The 22,500-nt window shown below is 34.1% G+C and overlaps 3 protein-coding genes across 3 annotated transcripts in view; 1 reads left to right on the top strand and 2 right to left on the bottom strand.

The window, feature by feature from the left end:
* LOC125667014 (basic phospholipase A2 sphenotoxin subunit B-like) overlaps positions 1-6,348 on the bottom strand; it is an 11,170-nt gene extending 4,822 nt beyond the window's left edge. The window contains exon 1 of the mRNA XM_048900297.2: positions 6,199-6,348. Coding sequence (XP_048756254.2) covers positions 6,199-6,201 — 3 coding nt within the window. The 5' untranslated portion in view covers positions 6,202-6,348. The remainder of the gene's footprint in view (positions 1-6,198) is intronic.
* Positions 1-22,500, bottom strand: part of LOC125666820 (receptor-interacting serine/threonine-protein kinase 1-like) — a 542,042-nt gene that overhangs the window by 299,255 nt on the left and 220,287 nt on the right. The gene's annotated exons all lie outside the window — the stretch shown is intronic.
* LOC125667022 (aspartate aminotransferase, mitochondrial-like) overlaps positions 10,473-22,500 on the top strand; it is a 20,612-nt gene continuing 8,584 nt past the window's right edge. The window contains exons 1-6 of the mRNA XM_048900306.2: positions 10,473-10,607; positions 13,216-13,372; positions 15,346-15,474; positions 15,779-15,838; positions 15,995-16,068; positions 17,857-17,944. Of these exons, the coding sequence (XP_048756263.2) occupies positions 10,522-10,607; positions 13,216-13,372; positions 15,346-15,474; positions 15,779-15,838; positions 15,995-16,068; positions 17,857-17,944 (594 nt within the window). The 5' untranslated portion in view covers positions 10,473-10,521. The remainder of the gene's footprint in view (positions 10,608-13,215; positions 13,373-15,345; positions 15,475-15,778; positions 15,839-15,994; positions 16,069-17,856; positions 17,945-22,500) is intronic.

The raw sequence follows: 22,500 nt of genomic DNA, 5'->3' as shown, positions 1-22,500 counted from the left end.
ATATCTAGGTATTGATTATGCTTGTAAGTTGTGGAAAACCTGTCTGAGAAGAAATCTATAATGGGAAATTATGGTGGTGATATATCTTTACTGGTCATTGGACATCCCACCCCACCCCATTCCAACTTGAAGAAAGTCAAAATGGCGACTTCAACTGCAATCTAGTGGCAATTCTGGAAGATCTGGTGATTACAATGATTGCGTAACCAGTAGACCGCGTGTAGATATATGTTCCTTATGTGGATTTTTCGCAAACAAAATAGAGTCATATAACATAGTATGCGTATAGATGTGCCATCTTCTTTATATCATACTCGTATCAACTTCTTTATATCATACTCGTATCACCTTTATATCATACTCGTATCACCTTTATATCATACTCGTATCACCTTTATATCATACTCGTATCACCCTCTTTATATCATACTCGTATCACCTTTATATCATACTCGTATCAACTTCTTTATATCATACTCGTATCACCTTTATATCATACTCGTATCACCTTTATATCATACTCGTATCACCTTTATATCATACTCGTATCACCCTCTTTATATCATACTCGTATCACCTTTATATCATACTCGTATCGTCTTCTTTATATCATACTCGTATCACCTTTATATCACACTCGTATCACCTTCTTTATATCATACTCGTATCACCCTCTTTATATCATACTCGTATCACCTTTATATCATACTCGTATCACCTTTATATCATACTCGTATCACCTTCTTTATATCATACTCGTATCACCTTTATATCATACTCGTATCACCTTTATATCATACTCGTATCACCTTTATATCATACTCGTATCACCTTCTTTATATCATACTCGTATCACCCTCTTTATATCATACTCGTATCACCTTTATATCATACTCGTATCACCTTCTTTATATCATACTCGTATCACTTTATTTCATACTCGTATCACCTTCTTCGAATTTTATATACATGTACTTACGGAAGTCCACACAAGATAACCAAATATTTTGAAACAGAAAAACTAAAGTAATGAAAATACAAAACTAAATTACTAGATTATCTGATAAACAACGAAATTACGAAATAAACAACAAATTACAAAATGATTTGAAGAAGTCAAAATGAACAATAGTATTCTCTATTAAGGATGTATACGACTTTCTTTTCAAACATGAATGAAAATATTATATCAGCAATATCTGTATGGTGTGTTAATCCTCCTTAAGATTTGTCTTTTCTTTATCTCTCTCCCTCAGATATCCAGCCATCAAATTCTCAATGGAGGATATACCGAATAATTGGAGTGGTCAGTAAATGGACATATTCCTACATACTTAATACCGCGTCTGACTTCTCATCTTCCGCTGTATCGGTCACCTCATCCGACATCAGGAACGAGACAGGTACCACAAGGCTAAAGGGCCCGGATCTTTTACTCTCGTGGTAACGTTTCTGACGTCGGACCGGGTGATCCGGGTGACGGAATATTGCGTAATGCTCTCGTATGGCATGTCAAACGTTGAAATATTTTAATCTGTTCCAATTGTATTGCATCATTTTTCATTTGTATTGCATCATCTCCATTCAAATTGTATGATTTTTCATTTGTATTATATCTTCTTCTTTTTCATTTAATTGTATAATTTTTCATTTATAATCCGTATTTTCATTTGCAAAGCATAATTTTCCATTTGTATTCTATATTTTCGATTTGTGTTGTATAATTTTTCATTTGTATTGTATATTTTTTTCAATTATACAAATGGAAAATATACATGTACAATACAAATTAAAAATATACGATACAATGATTTTTAACAATTATACAATGCAAGTGGAAAAGATCAAATACTGCAATGTTTGACGTGCCATACTCTAGTTACTGCTCCATTTGAATGGGGGGGGGGGGGGGGTATTATCATTTCATTTTCTAGATTATCTAACTAAAGTGATTCACGTTACTGATTGGTGGTTATCAGTCTCTGTACAGTGTCCGTCATTGGTCGTGCGTTCACGTTAGAAAATAATTAACTTTTTCCCTGACAGTACACGGCCATTTTTCATCACATTTAGTATGGACTACCTTAGGGGTAAGTGGAACTAAAATTGTGAATTTTTGTGTCATTGGGATTGGACGTCTAGGATCCAAACCTTGTGTGCCTAGTGTGTTCTCTTTTAAAACAACATCTTTTAGCAGACAAACTGTGTATACGATGGCTGTTCGATATGTAATGTGTATTGTACGATATCTCAAAAGCATTCGACTCAAATCGTGAGATGAACATCACATCCTTTCAAAGTATTCTCCGTGGTTTGAAATACATAATTTCAATCTCTTAATCCATATCTGAAATGCGTCACGGTACGCTGATTTAGGTAGACCTCTGAGGCACTGACTGATGGCTGAGCCTAGGGTTTGTCGGGACTTGTAACGACGACCAGATAAGAACTTTTTAAGTTTTGAAAAAAGTAGCAATGCTTGCAAATTGTCTTTGATTGAATTTAGCAAACATTTTGAGCAATTGACGGTTTGTACTCGTACCCGTTTTTGATCATCTGTCAATATATATGGTATCCATCTGGCAGAAATCTTTCGTACTTTCAAAATACGCTTCAAAATGAAATGCACCCGCGATAGCGATATGCCAACAGCTTTGGCAATATCACGAATCGTGTATCTGCCATCAATTTCAATTACATTGTATTTCCCTGACTTTTGAGACATTTGTCTTGCCTGTTACAGTCACAGGTCGGCCAGATTTCGCTGCATCTTTGTCTTTCGCCACCTACGAACTGTCTCATAAGATACCTTATCAGACCCATAAACTTCCCCCAATTCAGGACAAATCCGCACTACCGAATGACCGAGTTTTGTGCGAACTTTTATATTAACTCTAATTTCTTCAATATTCTCAACCCGTTTCCCAACCATTTTTACACCAGTGGTCAACGACTGGCTCTATTGAAATGACTATAAGTTTAAAACTATGTGGAGCTGAAGGCTCGTGTTTATACCGTTGGAAAGGTATTGAATAGAGCTATTCAAGAGTATCATCATCCACGAAACCGTGCAAAGCGTTATCGCGCTGTGGTACAATACACATTACATGTCGAACAGCCCTCGTATAGTTATGATGAGAAAGGATGTCTTTACCAAACTTGTAAAGTTCATGGCCATGGGTTGAAGAGTTTCTGGTGATAGAGGGAGACTTAATTTATGCTTGATATATTGAGAAATGCATTAATTATGAAGAAATCTTCTTCTTTATCCACGCACGGCTTGACGATAAATTCTTTGCAAAGATATAAATATCACGGAATCCGCTATCAAAACTGTAAAATTCATGACTGCTGGGCCAAGAGTTCAGATTCTAGAGCAATGTCTAAATGACACAGAGAATATAGTAAAAATGCTTATCATTTGGTTATCTTCTTCTGTGTTTCTGTGTATTGTAAAAGAAATAATTTTACGCAACATTATAAAATAAACCACGTAGCTGTAAACCGAATTGTGAACATTTCTACCACAGGGTCAGAGAAAATTTCTACCACTGGGTCAGAGATTCAAGTTTTAGGAAGGAGTACAAACGGAGTTTATAATGAAAATACATTTAATTTTTAAAGATCATCTTTTTCTTACTTCTGTGCTTATGAAGAAATGCATTGCAACATATATTTTGTTGTAAAAAGCATGTTGCTGCATACCAGAATTGTACATTTTCCTACGCAGGGGTTCAAGCTTCATGACAGGACCCAAATAAATGCACTTAATATGTTTAAATGTACGTAGTTTTATTCACTTCTTTGTATTGTAAATGCATACTTTATACCTGATAATAAACAGCTTGTAGTCCTTCGTCAACATAGTGAAATTCTTTACCACTGTACTGAGGGGCTGGGGCTCTAGGACAGAGTTAGTGAAGCTATGGTGACAACTGTTATCTAGTGAAATCATCCTCTTCGCCTCGGTGCATTGTGACAAAATACTAGTACGGGGGGTTTCATAATGTACAGTATTTTACATTTTTTTTCTTTCTTATCGATCATAATTTTTATGTTAACTTAATATCCAATCATCATATCTTGAATTTTTACCAATGTAGAAAAAAATCGGGAAAAAGCAACGTCAAAATTGTTTTAAAGATATGTATGCTTACAAAGACTTTTACCAAACTTTTGGAATTCGTAGACCATTAGAGGCTACAAGGAGCGATAATCAGATAGGGAAAATACGCTCGTTTACTCTTGCGTATTGAAAGAAAACTTAATAAGGAAAACTAGGGACAATTCAATTTCGTGTTTTCAAAATGATTTCAAAACACTGTACATTGAAGAGTTCTTGCATGTAAATCGGGTAATTTTGTACAATTATGTCTAGTCAGGTTCCCGAGACCCCTCTGCATACATAATAATACCTGACTATTTAAATCATGTGACACAGTGATTGAGGGGTTAGTCAGGTTCATGAGACCCCTCTTCATGTATAATAATACCTGACTATTTAAATTATGTCACGCAGTGATTGTGTGGTTTTAAAAAATCTTTATTTTTATTTTTTTTAATTGATATTGTCTGTTCTCCACATCTACTCCCTTTTTTACCCACATCAAGTTATAATATATGTAAATATGCTGGGTTTTTTCCCTGTGTCACTCCATGGTTTACTGCATTTATCTGTAAGCGTGCCTCAGCTGTACCCTATAAGCAGTACTGTTTTTTGTAATAAACAATACAATACAATACCCACCCACTGAAATTAATTGAATTGTTTTAAATTAATAAAAATTAACAGATTAAGTTTACGTCTCTAAAATTTAGAATGAGACATCCTCTTCGGACCTCTTGACCTTAATTAAGGTCTCAGTGTATTGATTACATACACTGTATATGACAGATTGGAAGCTGGCCAACAGAAATACCAGATCCAAGTTCCACTCCAGCACAACGGAGATTTATAATTTAGTCTTGGAGGCGCTTCTTCCCAGTGTTAACCGAACAAACATTATCATATCAAGATAACTTAGTCTTGGAGGCGTTTATTCCCAGTGTTAACCGAACAAACATTATCATATCAAGATTACCATAAGGAATGCCAACCAAATTATTTCATTATCATACTGTATTTAAGTTTTAAACATGTACTAAATTCAAATAATTAAACCAATTGACTAACAGATGAATTACTATGAATATATTAATGTATAATAAAAATCAAACATCTCAGAAATTTAAGTCACAATAAATATCAAATCTACTACGCCCTTGCATGCTATCTCTGGCCATGAATACACACAGCTGTACATCACTTTTTGTTATGTGATATGATTAGCACTACATTAATCAATAACCACATGGAACCTAATTTTTAACCCTACAAAATATGCATTCACCTAGGCACCAACATCCTTAACAGAAAAAGGTAAATAAACAGCGATGGAAAATGCAGTTACTGAAAACTAATCGGAGCGGAATCAGTTTTGAAAGAGTAAATCAAGGGAAGATCCCTCATTGGAGGACGACAGCCCTTCCCCTAAGCTCTTTGGATGACATTTTAAAAAATCAATTTATGTATATAGCAACAGATGTCTCTTCAATTGTATTACAGAATAGGGTAGACCGGGCTGGGTTTCCCTATGCCATCGTTATTTCCCTCTGGGGTAGATCGGGCTGGGTTTCCCCTCTGCCATCGTTATTTCCCTCAGGAGTAGACCGGGCTGGGTTTCCCTATGCCATCGTTATTTCCCTCTGGGGTAGACTAGGCTGGGTTTCCCCTCTGCCACTTATTTGGCACTTTTCTTCCCTCTCTGCCCTCCCCATCCCGATTTCCCTCTCCCTGCCCCGATCTCCTTAGAACTGTTCTCTACCACACCCCCTTTACCCCCCTCTAGTTTATTCTGTCCTCCTGCACTTATAGTACTTAATGAAGAAGATTCCATTTATGTCGACATACCGACATACCCCCCTTCCTCTCTCTCTCCCCCTTCTCTCTCTCTCTCTCTCTCTCTCTCTCTCTCTCTCTCTCTAACGGGGAACACGGGGAACGAAAGTATCCGCCTTCCCTCGCTCTCTGAATCCATCAAAGCTCACTTTAAAATACTCGCAATACAATGTTTTACACCGTGTATAAATTCAAATATTTTGCATATTATGTAAATTAACAAAAATACCTGTATGATAACGATATTGCGAAAAACTTACCATATTTAAAAGCAAATATTGCAAAATAATACCGGATCGAACGACCTACGATCTTCTAAATCCTTTAAATGTTGTAAGAAAATCAGTCTACACAAACAAAATCGTGAGGGAAGGAAGCTAGTATATTGAATCGAGGTTTGGGGCACCGACAGGGTAATTGACCTACATAGCACACATGCGGAGAGAGAGAGAGAGAGAGAGAGAGAGAGAGAGAGAGAGAGAGAGAGACGTTGCCTGCGAAATTATGTGTATTGGTTTAAGTTTGATTCAATGCGTTGCATCTCTGTGGAACACAGATTAATTTTCATGTGATATGGAGGGATGTTAATTAGAACTACAATTTATCTTTATATAAACTTTTAGTTTATAATTTTAATGCTTTATTTATCTTACACTTTTGATTTAGTTTATGATTTTAGTACTTTAATTTTTTAGTTTACAATTTCTATTGATACTTAAATTTTAGTTTTCATGTTCTTTTACCAATCTATTTTTAACTTTTCAGATCATTTCTAAAAATAAAATGTAAAACGTTATTGCCCCCCCCCCCCCTTTTCTGTTATTACTTATGGAAAGGTTGCTCAAACTTGCTTGGCTGCTAGATGCAAGATTAAATCTGTACCACAAATTATGTTAACACATTTTCATAGAAATAAAACAGTATAGCTAAAGAACTATTTTTTACAATTATTTTGAATTAGAAAATTCCACAGCTTATTTAAAGGTGCTGGGAAGGGGGAAGGGGAGAAAGGCTCAAAACAAACTGATATGACCGCTGTAGGCACACTTGTAAAGTTTTCATTTCTATTTTTAATGATTTCAACATGATTTCCATCATATAATTCATTGGACCAGGTTTAAATGACTTGAATGTGATAGGATTTCTGATGTTTCTACTTTATAAATATGAATTCATGATGCAATCTAATTTTATAATACGCTCAGTTTGGTATGACAATTGACTTTTCTAGGATCAAAATTTAAAACAGGGAAAGTACTAAAACAGGAATATATCAAACCTTAAAATAAATGTTCAGTTATTTTTGCTTAATCAATCTCAATTTTGTCCTCAAGCACCCACAAGAACGGGATAAATCTATGAATAACAACGACTATGGGATTTATAAAATACCTTAATAATATCGCGAGCACTCAGATGTAGAAGTCTCCGTACATTATTTTTAGTTTTATTTACTATTATCATATCTCTTCATATCTCCAGAAATTTCTTTGGTACATAGCTAGCTTTGTGCAATTGTTAGATGGTTGTGGTACGATACAAAACAATTGACTGATAGAATAGAGCGAAAATGAGGAGAAATGTTTTAAAAATCTCATTAAAATTCGTACAATAAATCTATTTGTCCGCTTAATGAAGCCAAACTGGTCTGATTTCTTGGTGATGCTTAACCCTACACTCTGTACTCTGCACTTAGCACTCTGCTGCTAAACAGAAAACTAAATTGTAAGATAAAAACCTAAATCATTACATTAAATAAAACTATTAAAAAGAGAAATCATCTTACAAACAAACAAACACGCGCGCGCGCGCGCACACACACACACACACACACACACACACACGCGCGCGCGCGAAATGAAAAATATGTCGAAAAACCATTAAACGTCATGAATAAAACTGTCAAATTCTCGATAGAGTACTAGACCAAAAGATATCCGAATCGTTTGGTTGGGCTGGTTCTATATGAAAAACCAAAAAATCAAATGTCGGATACCGAGTCGTTAATAGATCGTTATATAGTCTATCACCACTAAAAGATCCAAACACGTTAGGCCGGTTAATAAACATTTCCATATGTGACTAATATTTCAGAACACTCCCACCTTCTCAGTTTCATCCTACTCAAGTACACGTAAACCACAACCCCCCAGGTACACGGAAACCACAAACCCCCGGGTACACGGAAACCACAAACCCTTCCAGCTCCAACTTCAGTATTGGATCAGTGGTTGGACAAGCCCCGAAGCTGGAAACGTGCGCTTTTCTGTGGAGCGACGTAACGGTGTAATGAAGAGCAATGACCCCCCACCCCCACCCCCCCCCCCCCCTCGCGCCATAGGATAATGATAGGGGTCCAAATTATGGTCCCCTTTCTGTAGACTAATTGTCCACCTGTAGAATTTTGACCCAGTGGAGGGGTAATCAGGGACGGATCCAGGAATTGTGGTTACGGGGGGCGCCACTTTATAAGGCAGTGGGTGCAATGCGAAGCCCTAGTGGGGGTCCAGGGAGCGAATCCCCCGGAAGCTCCTGGATTTTACAGATTTTATGGGGCTTGAAGTATTTCTCCTATTAAGTCATTTGTACTATTTTCTATCATTTTTATAAGGTGAAATTAATAAAATGACCTAAATTTTAAGGGGTTTTGGGAAAAAATTAAGTTCTCCCAAGAAAGTAATTCAAGAAATCAAAGGATTTTGTCGTTTATTCTCCGGGAGTGGAAGAAATTATTGCTTCTTTTATCGTTTAGTACATTTTCCGAAACAAGATACCGCCACAGGTAATATTTTATTTCTATGGGTTGGAAAAATGACCCCTTAAAAACCACACCCCTTTTTCCATTGTTCGAGTTAAATACTACGTTTTCTGTCAACAGACACCATTTTGTCTGAATGAGAGTCAGTGTATACGTGACATTTTTTTTTTTAATGCGGGAGAAAAACATGTTTGTCACTTTCAACAGATTGACGAAGATAGGGGGGTAGTACTTCTCTACATTAGCGCTTGTGTATACCAGACGAAGATATTCACCTCTGTACAACCTCCTGTCAAACCTAATGACCGGGGGTCAAAACTGACCAACATTTCTGTATAGTGTACTGTGTGCTGGTTTCTGTACACTGAGTGTTGCTATTCTCTCGTAAACAAACAGAAATCTTTTATTGGATCGATAGGTGACGTTATCAGTATAGGCCTATGAGGTTTATTATATATATATAATTTGTTTTTGCTTTTTAAAGTGTCATCTGCCATGGTTATAACAATGGCATTTTTACACATTATTAGATAAGATAAATTACCTTTTTTAAAGTCCGAAAATCTTAATTCACATTCAAACTGTTGACAGCATAGGGGATGCTTACTCTTACTAGGCACCCTATTCCACCTCTAGTATATCCAGGGGTCCGTGTTTGCCCATCTCTGTATTTCGTATTGCTAATAGGAGTTATGAGAGTGATCACTGTTCGTTATCTTCTCCTTTCATACTATAACTTTGTATGTACCGGTTCAATACTGTTCCCATTGGTTCAAACATACTATATACATCTATTACTTGACCCCATTCAGTTGAAAAAAAATTGTGTCAATTCAAATTTTGAAAGGGTTTGGCAGGTACTACATTCTGTGACAGATGGATTGTGTAATTAAAAAGTTCCAAATCTGCATGATTTTACAGTTTTGGTTTTATCCAATATATGGTCAATATTTACACCTCTATACTAGTATTTCAGTTTTATAATTCATGATACAAGTAGTTGAGACTTGGAACTAATTTAAATGTTGTAATTCATGAAATAAGTTGATTTACATGTGCATTTTCCAAACAGAACACCGATCTTAAAAAAGTCTAAATTACTTTACCCCGAAATTTGGTATAAAAATTCAGAATTTTGGTCAATAACTCAATTTTTTTTTTATCTATACCCCCACTTTCAAAAGTTCCGTTTTAAATTCTAAAACAAGACTTTGTATTTATGTGCAATTTTAGAAATTGACATTACTCCTAACATGTTCTTTTAAACTCTCAAATTCTCTATAATGAATTTTTCCGTATATCAAGTGTGAAAATGTCTTGTTTTATTTCCAATCTACTAGTATTTAACTTTTTTATATCTGTTAAACGAAAATGTGTGATTTTCTGAAGTTTACAAATTTATACTTTTGTTTATGTATATCTGACATCTTAAAAAAGGTGGCAACATACAAATTTTCTTTGGTTATTGATTAAAATAAACTATATTGAGTGGAAATAAATACAGTTTTTCTACTTTAAACCATTAATATTAATAAGTCACCCAGGGTGGAGCTACCTTAATTTACTGAAGGGGGTGCGTCCCCACGTAACACCCCCCTTAAATCCTCCAGTGTTAATAGTATGTATTATAATAGGTCGAATGACATAATATGTATGCATAGCGATATACTAAACGGTTAAAATATTGGTGAAACATGATAAAGAAAAGTTTCTAGGTAAACCATGCGGTGTCTCTTATCTGCGGTTATCTGCACTCTAAAAAAAAAAAAAAAAAAAAAAACAACAAAGTCGGGATCGGGCTTCGTTTCGTAACTGACCTTGAATAATGGCTGGAAGAAGTCTGTGCACCGGCAGCTTGTTCAACAAGTTTTTGTCGAAGAACTTATCATCTCCAGCATGTGTGAAACTTGGGTAACAATTTACTTCATATTGATTTGATCACCGGACGCTTTTTTCACGAATCTCCCAATTTACACTGTATTTTGTTTTTCACGTGGGGAGAGCATGGCTTTTCTCCTTCAGTTGTTTTATTTACATTCATCATTGACAGTCACAGCCAGTCAGCACAAATTTTAATTTACAGTAACAAAGTGGCAACATTTTTTCAATACTGATGATGACAATTTAAAACTGTTCGAAACAGATTGTTGACAATTAAATAATCTAGGACTAATATAATGAAAATTTCCAAACAGTCTAACAGTGAACACTAGTCTCGTGCAACCAGACACTCGGTTCTCTCCGTAAATCTTTGATGAACAGAGAGTTTGGGCTGCATTCAAGATCGTAGGGGCTAGGTATAGTGGCTGATTTCTGCCATTTTACACTTTTATCGTCTTTTTGTTATTTCGAGGCGAAAAGACAACAAAACCATATTTAGCGTCTTTTCATCCCGTAATAATGAGAAGATGACTACATGATATTATTAGGTACTTTTCACCTCAAAATAACGAAACGACAACAAATTGTACAATGGCACAAATCAGCCACCATACCTAGCCCCTAAGAGCCGCTACATTCTTGAAAGCAAGTCTGGTAATGATACGCGATAACGTTTGTAACGTCAGATCGAGGCTTATTGAAATATCGGTATTTAATTTCATTGGTTGATTCAACACGCCTTCAAAATATTTACTTTCTCACTCAAGAGGGATAATCATGTTTTAGCGAGAAGATCATACTATAGGGGAAGTGCTCCCAACCTTTTGTGTGTATTATACAAAATCCCAGAGATAAAGAATCGTGTGTCACATTAAAACCACAGATGAAAAAATCAGAAGTCCAAAGTACTGCTGAAAAACTTTGATAGTTCGAGATTTCATAGATGTTAATGTTAATATGATGATGCAGTTGTATTTTCTTGGTGATATCACAATTAGTTGTTTTGACAGCTATGAATAGGGATGCTATTTCTACCTACATGGACAGAGTTAAGAATATTCTTTGTTGTTGTTCAAAATGTTTTATGTTTTTTGAAATATTAGCACTAAAATTCAGAAAATACAAAAGGCAAAATATAGGAAGAATAACTACAACACTCCCTCTGTTTTCCTACTTTTGAATTCATTTACTAGTTTCAAATCAAGTGCCCTCCACGGATGCAGACCAAATAAAACAAAAAGGCGGATCAAAATAAATACATGTATTGGAATTGTTATTTTAAAAATTCTGTAAAGCATGCATGGAAACTTATGTTTTTAATTAACTACAGATTACTGTAGAAAGAAATACAGGTGACTATGGATGGCTCGATCTTTGACCTCTTGATTTCTATATAACTAAGCAAATTTACTCTTGATCTCAAAAACTTCCAATCTCTCTCTTAATAAAAAATATGGTTCATGCCAAGGAATGGAAAGTGGGAAGGAAAAAAAGGATGTTGTGAATGCATACTTCCGATTACTAAAACATCTGAATCACAATACTTGGACCTTTAATTTTTGGATTTAATTCAACAGTCAATCTCCAACACTTGATCTCTTAAAGTTTTATTGAGGTTGCTTGAGTTGTTGAGAATCATCGTATTTTAAAAACATGTGAATTTGATAATTTCATATTTTTTTTTATGACCATGGTTTGTAGCAGTAAATAGATAAAGAAAAAACAACACCAAAGCAAAAACCAATTAAAAGCAACAATAATGAATTCTGTAGAACAAATAATAAATCAAGAACTGTAACGAAAGTACCCTGTAAAGTAAAAGTAAAGTAAATTTTATTTAAAGTCGGCACTATATACATTACATTCAACATATCAAACACAAGCTCTGTAGAGCTTTTTAACCGACTATCACATCATGTATATCAAGGACAAAGACACATAGCATGCATATACACATATACACCCACATATCACAGATTAACAAAAGAATATAAAATAAAAGAAAACTTTCATGCAAGAATATACAGATACGAAAGCATAAGACTAAGAGGAAGAAATAAAATACTACAAGCAAGAGTATATGTATATAAAAATCATCATTAAATTTCAAGCCAATTAGCTAGAAAAACAATATATTGCAATATTAAGATCATTCATGATAATTTTCACTGAATGCTCATTGCATTTCTTCTATATATCGCCTACAACTGCCCTCAATGTTCTTTTAAAAAGATTGTACAAAGTCTTATTTACATTTTATAAAATAATCACATGATATTACAACAACACCACTTTTTCTTACACTGGAGGGCATGGGGAAAAGTTGGACATGGTTTGCCAATGGACTCACAAGAAATGAAACATTCTATTTCTAACAGTGATCAATCAGAGGCATTAATTTATCAGAATGTGTGATTATTGCTAAGAATGGTTACATGTGTACTGTAGAACCTGTGCCTTACACCAGACATACACTGTTCATACCTGTTAAGGTAGCTCTAGTTCAATCAATTGGTCCTTGTGTTGAGGTTCACACAGAGCACCAGGTGCAAATGCATTGTATTATCTCTCTAATAATAATGTATTATTTGTATATAAATAGCTTTATATGTTATATGAGGTTCTGTATTTTTCAAAGTTCAACATGGTCCAATGTGGAGATGGGTCCTCCAGATGCAATTTTGGGAATAACAGAGGCTTTTAAAAAAGATTCAAGTCCAACAAAAATCAACTTGGGTGTCGGTGCGTACAGAGACGATAATGGAAAGCCCTTCGTTTTGGAATGTGTGAAAAGGGTTTGTATATTTGTCTCACTCCTCGATTGGGAGGAAGACTACCAGAAGTAGATCACATATCTTACTAAGTCACTTAGTAGTCACTAGTAAAACTTGTTGCCAGGTTGTCTGACATTCATCTTTTTTTAAACTCATATCAGTCTGAAAACTGCTAGTAATAATCCTCTGTAAAACAATTTGAAAGCATGAATTTCAAGACATTTGTCCCTTTTGGAGTGGGTCACATGTTTCCAAGATGATGCTTTTGTAAAAGATCTTTTTATATTCCTAGACATTAAGCAACAAAGTTTTTGCAGAATTATTCCTTATAAAAGGAATATTAATATGTATGTATGAACATCCTTGAAAATGTTGATACCATGTAAACATTGTCTTAGCAATATTAAGGCTCATACTGCAATAAATCACACTTACAATGAATTCTCGCTCATTGTGAAGTGATATTTATTCCCCTATAAACATTGCATTTGATATAATGAAGTTTGGTTATAACAAACTGTTTTTCCCCTGGCCCTGGAGGTTCACTATAACTGTGTTTTACTGTTTAATGAAGTTTGGTTATAATGAACTGTTTTTCCCTGGCCCTGGAGGTTTGCTATAACCTTGTTTTACTGTATAATGAAGTTTGGTTTTAATAAACTGTTTTTCCCTGGCCCTGGAGGTTTGCTATAACCTTGTTTTACTGTATAATGAAGTTTGGTTTTAATAAACAGTTTTTCCCTGGCCCTGGAGGTTTTCTATAACCGTGTTTTACTGTATAATGAAGTTTGGTTATAATGAACTGTTTTCTCCTGGCCCTGGAGGTTCACTATAACCGTGTTTTACTGTATAATGAAGTTTGGTTTTAATGAACTGTACTCACAATCCTGTGGCCTGTTTCATTATTTCAAAGTCAGGATTGGTTTCATATTGCTTGATCAATTATTAACTGGCGATGGAAATCTAAACAATGGACAAACAACAAGCTGATAACATGTATACGGAGGATTTTCTGCTCTCAGTCATATTATCAATAGATCCATTCTTTTTGCAATTGTGTCCATCCCTGTGTAGTCTCATCATTTTGAGTATTTGTTTATTTTTGTCAACCTTGGATGTAAAGTTCGAACATTTTGTGTAATCTAGATAATCTACAATTTAACCTCAATCTAATTGCAAACACAACACTGTTATTACTGTATAAATGTTTTGCATTATTTGTGAAAGATTTAGGGTTGTATACAAAAGTGTTGCATTATTATACAAAAGTTTCATGTTATTTAATTTTTTCCCCTGTGAAAATGAGCTGTATCGGCTTTCATACTTTAATGACTGAAACTTTTCTGATGAGCAGATATAATTTTATAATTGTACACAAGATATATTGATGGATGGTGATGGCGTTATATCAGGGTTTTTATATCTCAAGGAAAACAGGACTTCAAATTTTTCTGGTGATTTGTGGGAGTGGCATTATAAAACTCTATATTTTCTACATTATATATCTGCTTTTTTTTTTTTTTTTTTTTTTTTTTTTTATATATATATATAATTTCATCATTTATTAAAAAGTATACATACTATTTGGGATAAAATATCCTCGGATACTCCCTCTTAATTCTCACCAATGGTGCCAGGGGCCCATTGGATTGAATGTATTTTATTATAATATTATTTTATATAAGGCATATATATATAATTTATATGAAAATACATAATATCAAATATTTTTCGAAGTCATAAAAATATCATATACAACGTTGATGTAGATATATCAACAGTAGAATAACATAGAAATTACGTATTTTCTGCTTTTGGGAGATGATACTCTGAGACATTTTAAACTCGTGATACATTTGTTTAGATATCAAAGACCAAAGAAAATCCTCTGTTTTCATTCGTAAAAGTCACAAGCATTTAAGAACGGGGAGAATCTGTTTCAGTAACAAATTTTTATTTAATTTTGCTTTAAATTTGTATCAATTTATTGGCAGGCAGAACAGAAAATGCTCCAGGAGAAATTAGACAAAGAATATGCACCGATAAGTGGCACAGCTGACTTTTGTCTGGAGTCTGCTAAGTTGGCGTTCGGTGAGAACAGTGTGGTTATCAAAGAAGGCAGAGTACGTATATTTCATTTTAGTAGATAATTCACTGTAGAAATAAATCGGAATAAGATTCCTGTATTTACTTAAAGCAAAAATTTGTTATATGTAAAACACTTTAGACTATGGATGACCCAACTTTAGCCTTTATTGATGGCAAGAGAAATATGGCCCCATTTTAAACAAATAATTAGCTGGTATTACATTTACATTGTATTATGATTGGCTGTTCTTTCACATGTTTTTGGATCACCTTATCAACAGAGAAAGACATATGCTTTGTTATTTCAAGAAAAGTTGTCAAATAAATTTTTAATCACAGAATATGACAGTCCAGGGTGTATCAGGGACAGGATCACTTAGGCTTGGGGCAGCATTTTTTGTAAGTATTGAAATAGTAGCAGTTTTTGTGGTATGTTAGTGTATTTGCTATTCAATGTAATAAGACTTAACAGCCTTGTTATATATGTAAGATCACATGTCATTTCAATGTCTACCAGGATATTTTAAAATTCACTTTGCATATATGTGATTGTAGTCTAAATTTTACTCCAAAAGCAAAGATTTTTGGATTCCAACTCCTTCATGGGGAAACCACACGCCTATATTCAAGTAAGTTATACTAGTAATCTGTTGATCCAACATGCAGGGGTGTTACATCCAAAATCATCGCCCATCTTAAATCGTCACCGGTGACGATTTGGGCATAACCTCACATCCCAAATCGTCTTCACAATTGCTACAACTATTTGGAAACATCATTTACATACAAACTGGACCTGTTTATTAACTCCTTCTCCTCTCCATCTCTTTCTTCTTCTGTGGTCCAGTTATGACCGTAAAGGTTCTCTGGACCCTATAAGCAAGACATTTTAATCTTCTACTTCGTCTTTTACTTGTTCTGTTGTATAATTTTTTTTAGATTTATAATGATCACAGTATTTTCCAAAATTTTGTTTGACTTGTTGCTATCTCTTTCTCTCTATGAAATGAAACCTATATTTTTAGTCCCATGTAACGTACATGCAAAATTTCAGCTCAATCGGTTCACAAACACCAGAGTGACAGTCAAAAATAGTTCACTATGACAGCTCTTGGTGCTTTGAGTTCGCGATCAAGAGATTTCCTGTTACGGGAAGCACATGCCAGGAACACATGTAACCAACATATCGGTTCACAAACACCAGAGATATTGCAGAGTTGCTGAAAATTGTACACAGCTCGCAACGCTTTAAACTCTCATTCCAGAATTCTCATTTTTGGAGAGGCATGTCAGAGGGTCACTTGTAATCTTTATACAAAATGTCAGCCCATAGCTTGAATATGTCGACACACACCAGAGATATGAGTGCGGACAGACAAACAAACAGACCAAGTGAAACCACCCTTCCCGCATATAAGAGGGGACACAATAAGATATATTCTGTGTAATCTATCCTAAAAACCTCAATGAAATATTGGCAGGCGACGATTTGGGGTGTACTATAGTTCATCCCAAATCATCGCCCCTAATGATAGTGCACTCTTGTCCCAAATTGTTGTCGGGGTGACAATTTGGGATGCTGGGCGACGATTTAGGATGTAACACAAGCACTCATCACTTCATTTTCACCCAATTTAGGTTGCCTAAATGACTATTTCTGTACAAACTGGTTTGTTTATAGATAGGTCTGTTTAACTTTAAGATATACATATTTATTGATAAATTTGTAAATAGTCTATATTTTTGTTTGTTACAAAGTGAAAAGTTCTGAATCTAAGAATGAAGTGAAATTGTTGAGTAGTGCATTTTTTCTTTTCTTAATAGTTGTCATATTTCTGCGATTGAGATATATTCTGGAATTTTTACCAATACATGTACCATGCTTAGAATCAATACTGTATTCCTTAGGTAATTTCTGATGCTTGTACATTATTTCAAGCAACCACCAAATGTGTGAGAACTATTCCTTGTCTTTTTTGCTGGGGTGACTTAAAACCAAAAGTTCTTGACGTGCTTGCCTAATGATTAGTTCAAACTTTAAGGAGTGTCGAACCTGTACATGTTGATTTAGAAAAGTGTAGCTTCAAGGCAATCTTATTTTTATTATGGTTCAACAGTATTTATATTTTTGATTAACTAAATGGTGTGTCCATTTCATCCTTTGTCAGAAAATTGTACACAGAGTAGATTAGAATTTATTCATTGTTCTGAAGTAGCAAAAAACAAGTTTGGGCAAATTGAAAATATGATGAAATGAATTTTAAGTGGGTCTGGGTTAAAATAGTATGCAGCACAAAATATCTCTGTATACAGTATAATAATTGAAACAATATTGTTTATAGTAGGGTTTATTTAGGAATATACTTGTAAATGTAAACAGAAAATAATGAGTTTTGAAAATGTGTATTTCATTTCAGACATGCCGGTTTGGATGTAAAATCGTACAAATACTATGATGCTAGCACTTGTGGCTTTGATTTCCAAGGTGCAATGGAAGACATTTCAGTATGTATAATACTTAGAGGAAACACAACAATTTAAACTGACCAAACTCTCATGGAATTTTATGTGATTTTTTTTTTATTTATTTGCAAATTTTAGTATCTGATAATAACATTCATACATACATTCAAACACATAGTTTAATTATAATAACATATCAAGGTTGACAGTACCAAAGTAAAGAGTGGAAAGGCATTAATCAAAACTATTTTTATGTGATATTTTACTTCATTTATTGTATTACATCACTGCTCACATGATTTTTTTTATTCATTCATTGGAAGAATTTTTTTTTTTAAAGGACATGTATATATGATTCTGCTTGCCCACCAAATTCAACATCTGTGCAAAATTAAGTGTATTTAACTATTTTGAGCAAGAATCCCAATGCAAACCATGTTATTCTCAATCTGATCAAAATGATATATAATCAATAGTAGGTCGTCGTAAACATGATACTCTAGAAAAAATCGAGGCTCAACGCTTGGACAAATTATATTCATGCCATAGATTTATCTTTCCAATACAAATGTGATTAAAAAAAATTGTTATGAAAATGAGTTATTCTGAAAAGAAAATGTTCACAAAAATTAACATGTGCATTTTATATTTAAAAAAATTTAAATTAAGAACCTGTGTCACTTTTCATACTCTCACTGAATTTAAATATCAAGAGATAAATGATGTGAAACCATATTGTACATAATATGGAATATGGAGTCTTTCTTTAAAATTGTGAGGCTATTTGAGGGGACAGAAAAACAGTTATACTATGTAGTCTTTACTTCTTTGAAATTTGAGGAATCTGATAATTACTATTAAAAACTAATTGAATGTACAGAATACATATATTTCAGTTCACAATTACCACTGATTGTAAGATCTTGATAAGATAATCTGATTCTATTATTTATTATTTATAGATGTTCTAACTGGTCACTCAAAATTCTCATCTATAAAATCTGTAACAAATGTCATTAACCGTGTTTCAAACTAGATAATATAAATCTTGATTTTGTTTTTTGACTGAATTGAAATTAGTCTTGTAGAACAAATAAAAAACAATCAATTTCCTTTGAGCCCACAATGAAATAATCTTAAAGACAGATTTTCGTTGTAATCTAACCCACAAATTTTCCTACAATAAAAATAAATGGCAAATTGCATTATTAAGCTTTTATCAGAAACAAAGATATTTCAGCTGATTTCATTTATTATTTTAAATCAGTTACCTCTGACAAGGAGGCTATACTTTTGGATGAGAACAATTGGAAACATTGCTAACTGTTCTTATCAAATACCAAAAAGCCACAGTTTGTCAAAATGATATGCCAGCATCCTTATATGATGTAGATTCTTGACCACCAGGTACAGGGAGAGACCACAGTATAAAAGAGGTTTAGAGGTTTATACTGTAAGTTGTTTTATTCCATGGTGCTAAAATTCCACAATTTGTATAAAGGCACAATCATGATGGGTTTAATTTCATGTCATAGGGAAATCTACTTATAAAATTTCGATTATGAAAGCATCAAAATATTTTTGATATTTTATTCACTATAGATTCAATTTTGCAGAAGAAAGATTAATCATGAACATAGTGAAAGAACAAGGTACGGTTTTAGCCAAAATCTGCCCTGTCAAGGAAATTCACCAAAATACTAAATCTGGTATTTGAGAATGTGCCATTTTTGAAAATGAGCATTGTTATTCTTTATCTACAATAGTAGCTGTAATATATTCAACGGAAAACTTTATATTAACCTGACGACGTCACCAAATTTGACGTTAATTTTGACGTAATATACGAGAGTTCTCCCCAAGCGATGTTTTGAGTAGGAAAATATAAACTGTATCACACATAGAACTATTAATTCTTAATAAATGAGAAATTATTGGTTTCTGTACTGATTTGAATGGGTATTAAATGGAAATTGAAACCACATCAGATATGCCGCACAGGGACAAAAACTGCAGGTATTCGCGGAAAGCTTTTCTGGTGCAGAAATATAATGGTTTGAACACCAAATTAATTAAAGAAACAGTTATTATACTGGTAACAGTGATTTCTTATTTCTGTCTCCAACTTCCTTTATTGTGGAGAATTTTAAGATTTTTTTTTTTATATTTGTTAAGAGTCTCGCGTGCATTCGGAAAAAAATGATGACATCAAAGGCAGCTCAAATTCAAATCACTGAATTTTATGCGAAGTTTGAGTTATCACCAATGTAATTTTTCACGAATCGGAGCACAATAGAATTCATCGGTATTTGTTTTTAATTGGCATACGCAATATTCCATATATGTATATTCTCAATATTATATGCGTGGTATTAAGTTGGAGCAAAATGTCATTTCATAGGTATACTCAGGAAAAAACGCAGCGTTTCTGAGAAACTAGAAACACAACTTCGAAGGGAAGATAATTATGAAACGGTTAGGGTTATCAGTGATATGGCATTCGCTTCGTAACCGGGAGGTATAGTGTGTTCGAACCCCGCTCATGACATGCCACGTCGAACCTGAGACGTAGACATACATATGCTCTTCGACAAAAGTGAGAATCACGGGTCTTTCAGATAGGCACCTGATGCCACCTCGACTGTGTCCAGGGGTCCGTGTTTGCCCTACTCTTTATTTTGTATTATTTATAGAAATTACGCAAATTCGAATTCATCACTATTCGATATCTTCAGCTTTTCGTGACCTTGAAAAAGGAGGTCCTGTGTCACAACAGGTATTGGCGCGTTAAAAAAAATCAATGCTATAGCCTTAAATGCTAATCATAGGTTTTATATATGTGGTACTTCACATACAGCTGATGATTTCTCAATTTGAGAGAAAAGTTCTCGAAAGGACGTAAATAAATAAACAAACAAAACTCTCTCTTCTCTCTCTCTCTCTCTCTCTCTCTCACCACTATCAGGCTTGTCAATGTGTTCGGTACTGTACAACTGAGCGATACAAAGCTGGTACACCACAACACTTGGTTTGCGCAATTTAGTGTCATTGTATCCACTTTTGCTCAAAGAAACCCTCTTAAAAGTTGTAAAATACAAAAATCATTCGATAGTTTATACAAGAGAAATAAAACTTAAGACTTGCTAACCAACCCCTGTCCCATGATAAAAGAAAACCATTCAAATCTAAACTGCATTTTCTCATTATGCAAGTATATACATACATTGTATATTTATCTCGAATGGAGAAAAACAAAATTTTGACGGAATGCTCAATACTGCGAGTCTCAATATTATATATATATATATAGATCTATCCATATGTTGTGTATTCGCTTTGTGTAACCTCCCTCCCCCGGACTGCATTTTAAATAGTAGTAGAGAAAGATAGATGAAATGTAATTGTAAGTGATACATTGGATACATGTAATCAACCCACTCCAATGATACCAAAATCCCTATTTTTGTGTTTGTCAATGTTTTCGAGAAGTCAATCCCCCCCCCCCTTTTAAAAAAACCAAAAAACGACCTATGCACCTACATGTATAATCTATTTCAATCATTGTAAATTAAAATACATATAGTAATACGATCCGAGTAACACATATGGAGCAAATTATCTTTCAGGCACCTCAATTTAAAAATGATTTTAATGAGTAACATATATTCCCTAGGAAAAAGTGCCTTGCAAGAAATGTATATTAATCCCTATCTTAGCTACACAAACTTTTTTTGTTTTGTATTGTGTTTTCAAAAATGAAATAGTTTTGTAACCATTGCAGATTTAGTAGAACACTGAAGACCCTCAGTGCCATATTGTGACACCGGTCATCCAGTGTTAAGGTCATCTCCAAGAACCCGTGACATTCACACTTGATGCCGAACATTTTGGCGATGAAACTGTCACTACCTGTTTTAACAACTTTGATCTGTCGCGGCCGGGATTCGAACCCCGGGCCTTCCGCTTGCGGGGCGAACGCTCTAACCGCTCGGTCACCGCGGTGTTGTATATTTATAGATAGTGTGCTTAAAATTTTATATTTGTGAATAACCATTGTAAACTTTCTGACAATTAAATTGTTGTCTTTGAAAAATATAAAATGTTACACTCGAGCTAAATACGTCACTGATGTACGTACGTACCTAGGTGGATATTGTCGTCTGCTGTTACATGCCGTTTCCCATTTAATCAAATGAATGTGAATGGTAAAAAATAATGCTTGAATCTTCAAGGAATATACTATTTATAAAAAGAATCGTCCATCGTTATATAAACTATTTAAATGTAGTTTGGCTGGTATGTAACATGAATTCTCACAAATCGTCGGTTGGTGCTATTTATATACCGTTCTGTTTACACTATAGTCATAACAACAAAAATGGCATCCGGTCTGTAAGATAGGCTTAAATTTATCCGGATTTTTATTATTATTATGATGATTTTAATAAATGTCAATGTGTTTAAATAAATAACTATATGAGCATATATTATTTGAAAATATATTTACTACTCAAATGATTCTCGTTTCCTCTTCAACCGCCACGATCAACGCAAATAGCCGTCACGATGGCGAATTTGTTAGCATCTTTCAACTGATA

This window comes from Ostrea edulis, chromosome 1 (genome assembly GCF_947568905.1).
Source record: "Ostrea edulis chromosome 1, xbOstEdul1.1, whole genome shotgun sequence".
Classification (NCBI taxonomy): domain Eukaryota; kingdom Metazoa; phylum Mollusca; class Bivalvia; order Ostreida; family Ostreidae; genus Ostrea; species Ostrea edulis.
Note: the sequence above shows the minus strand (reverse complement) of the source record. Positions and strands in the feature narration are given on the sequence as shown.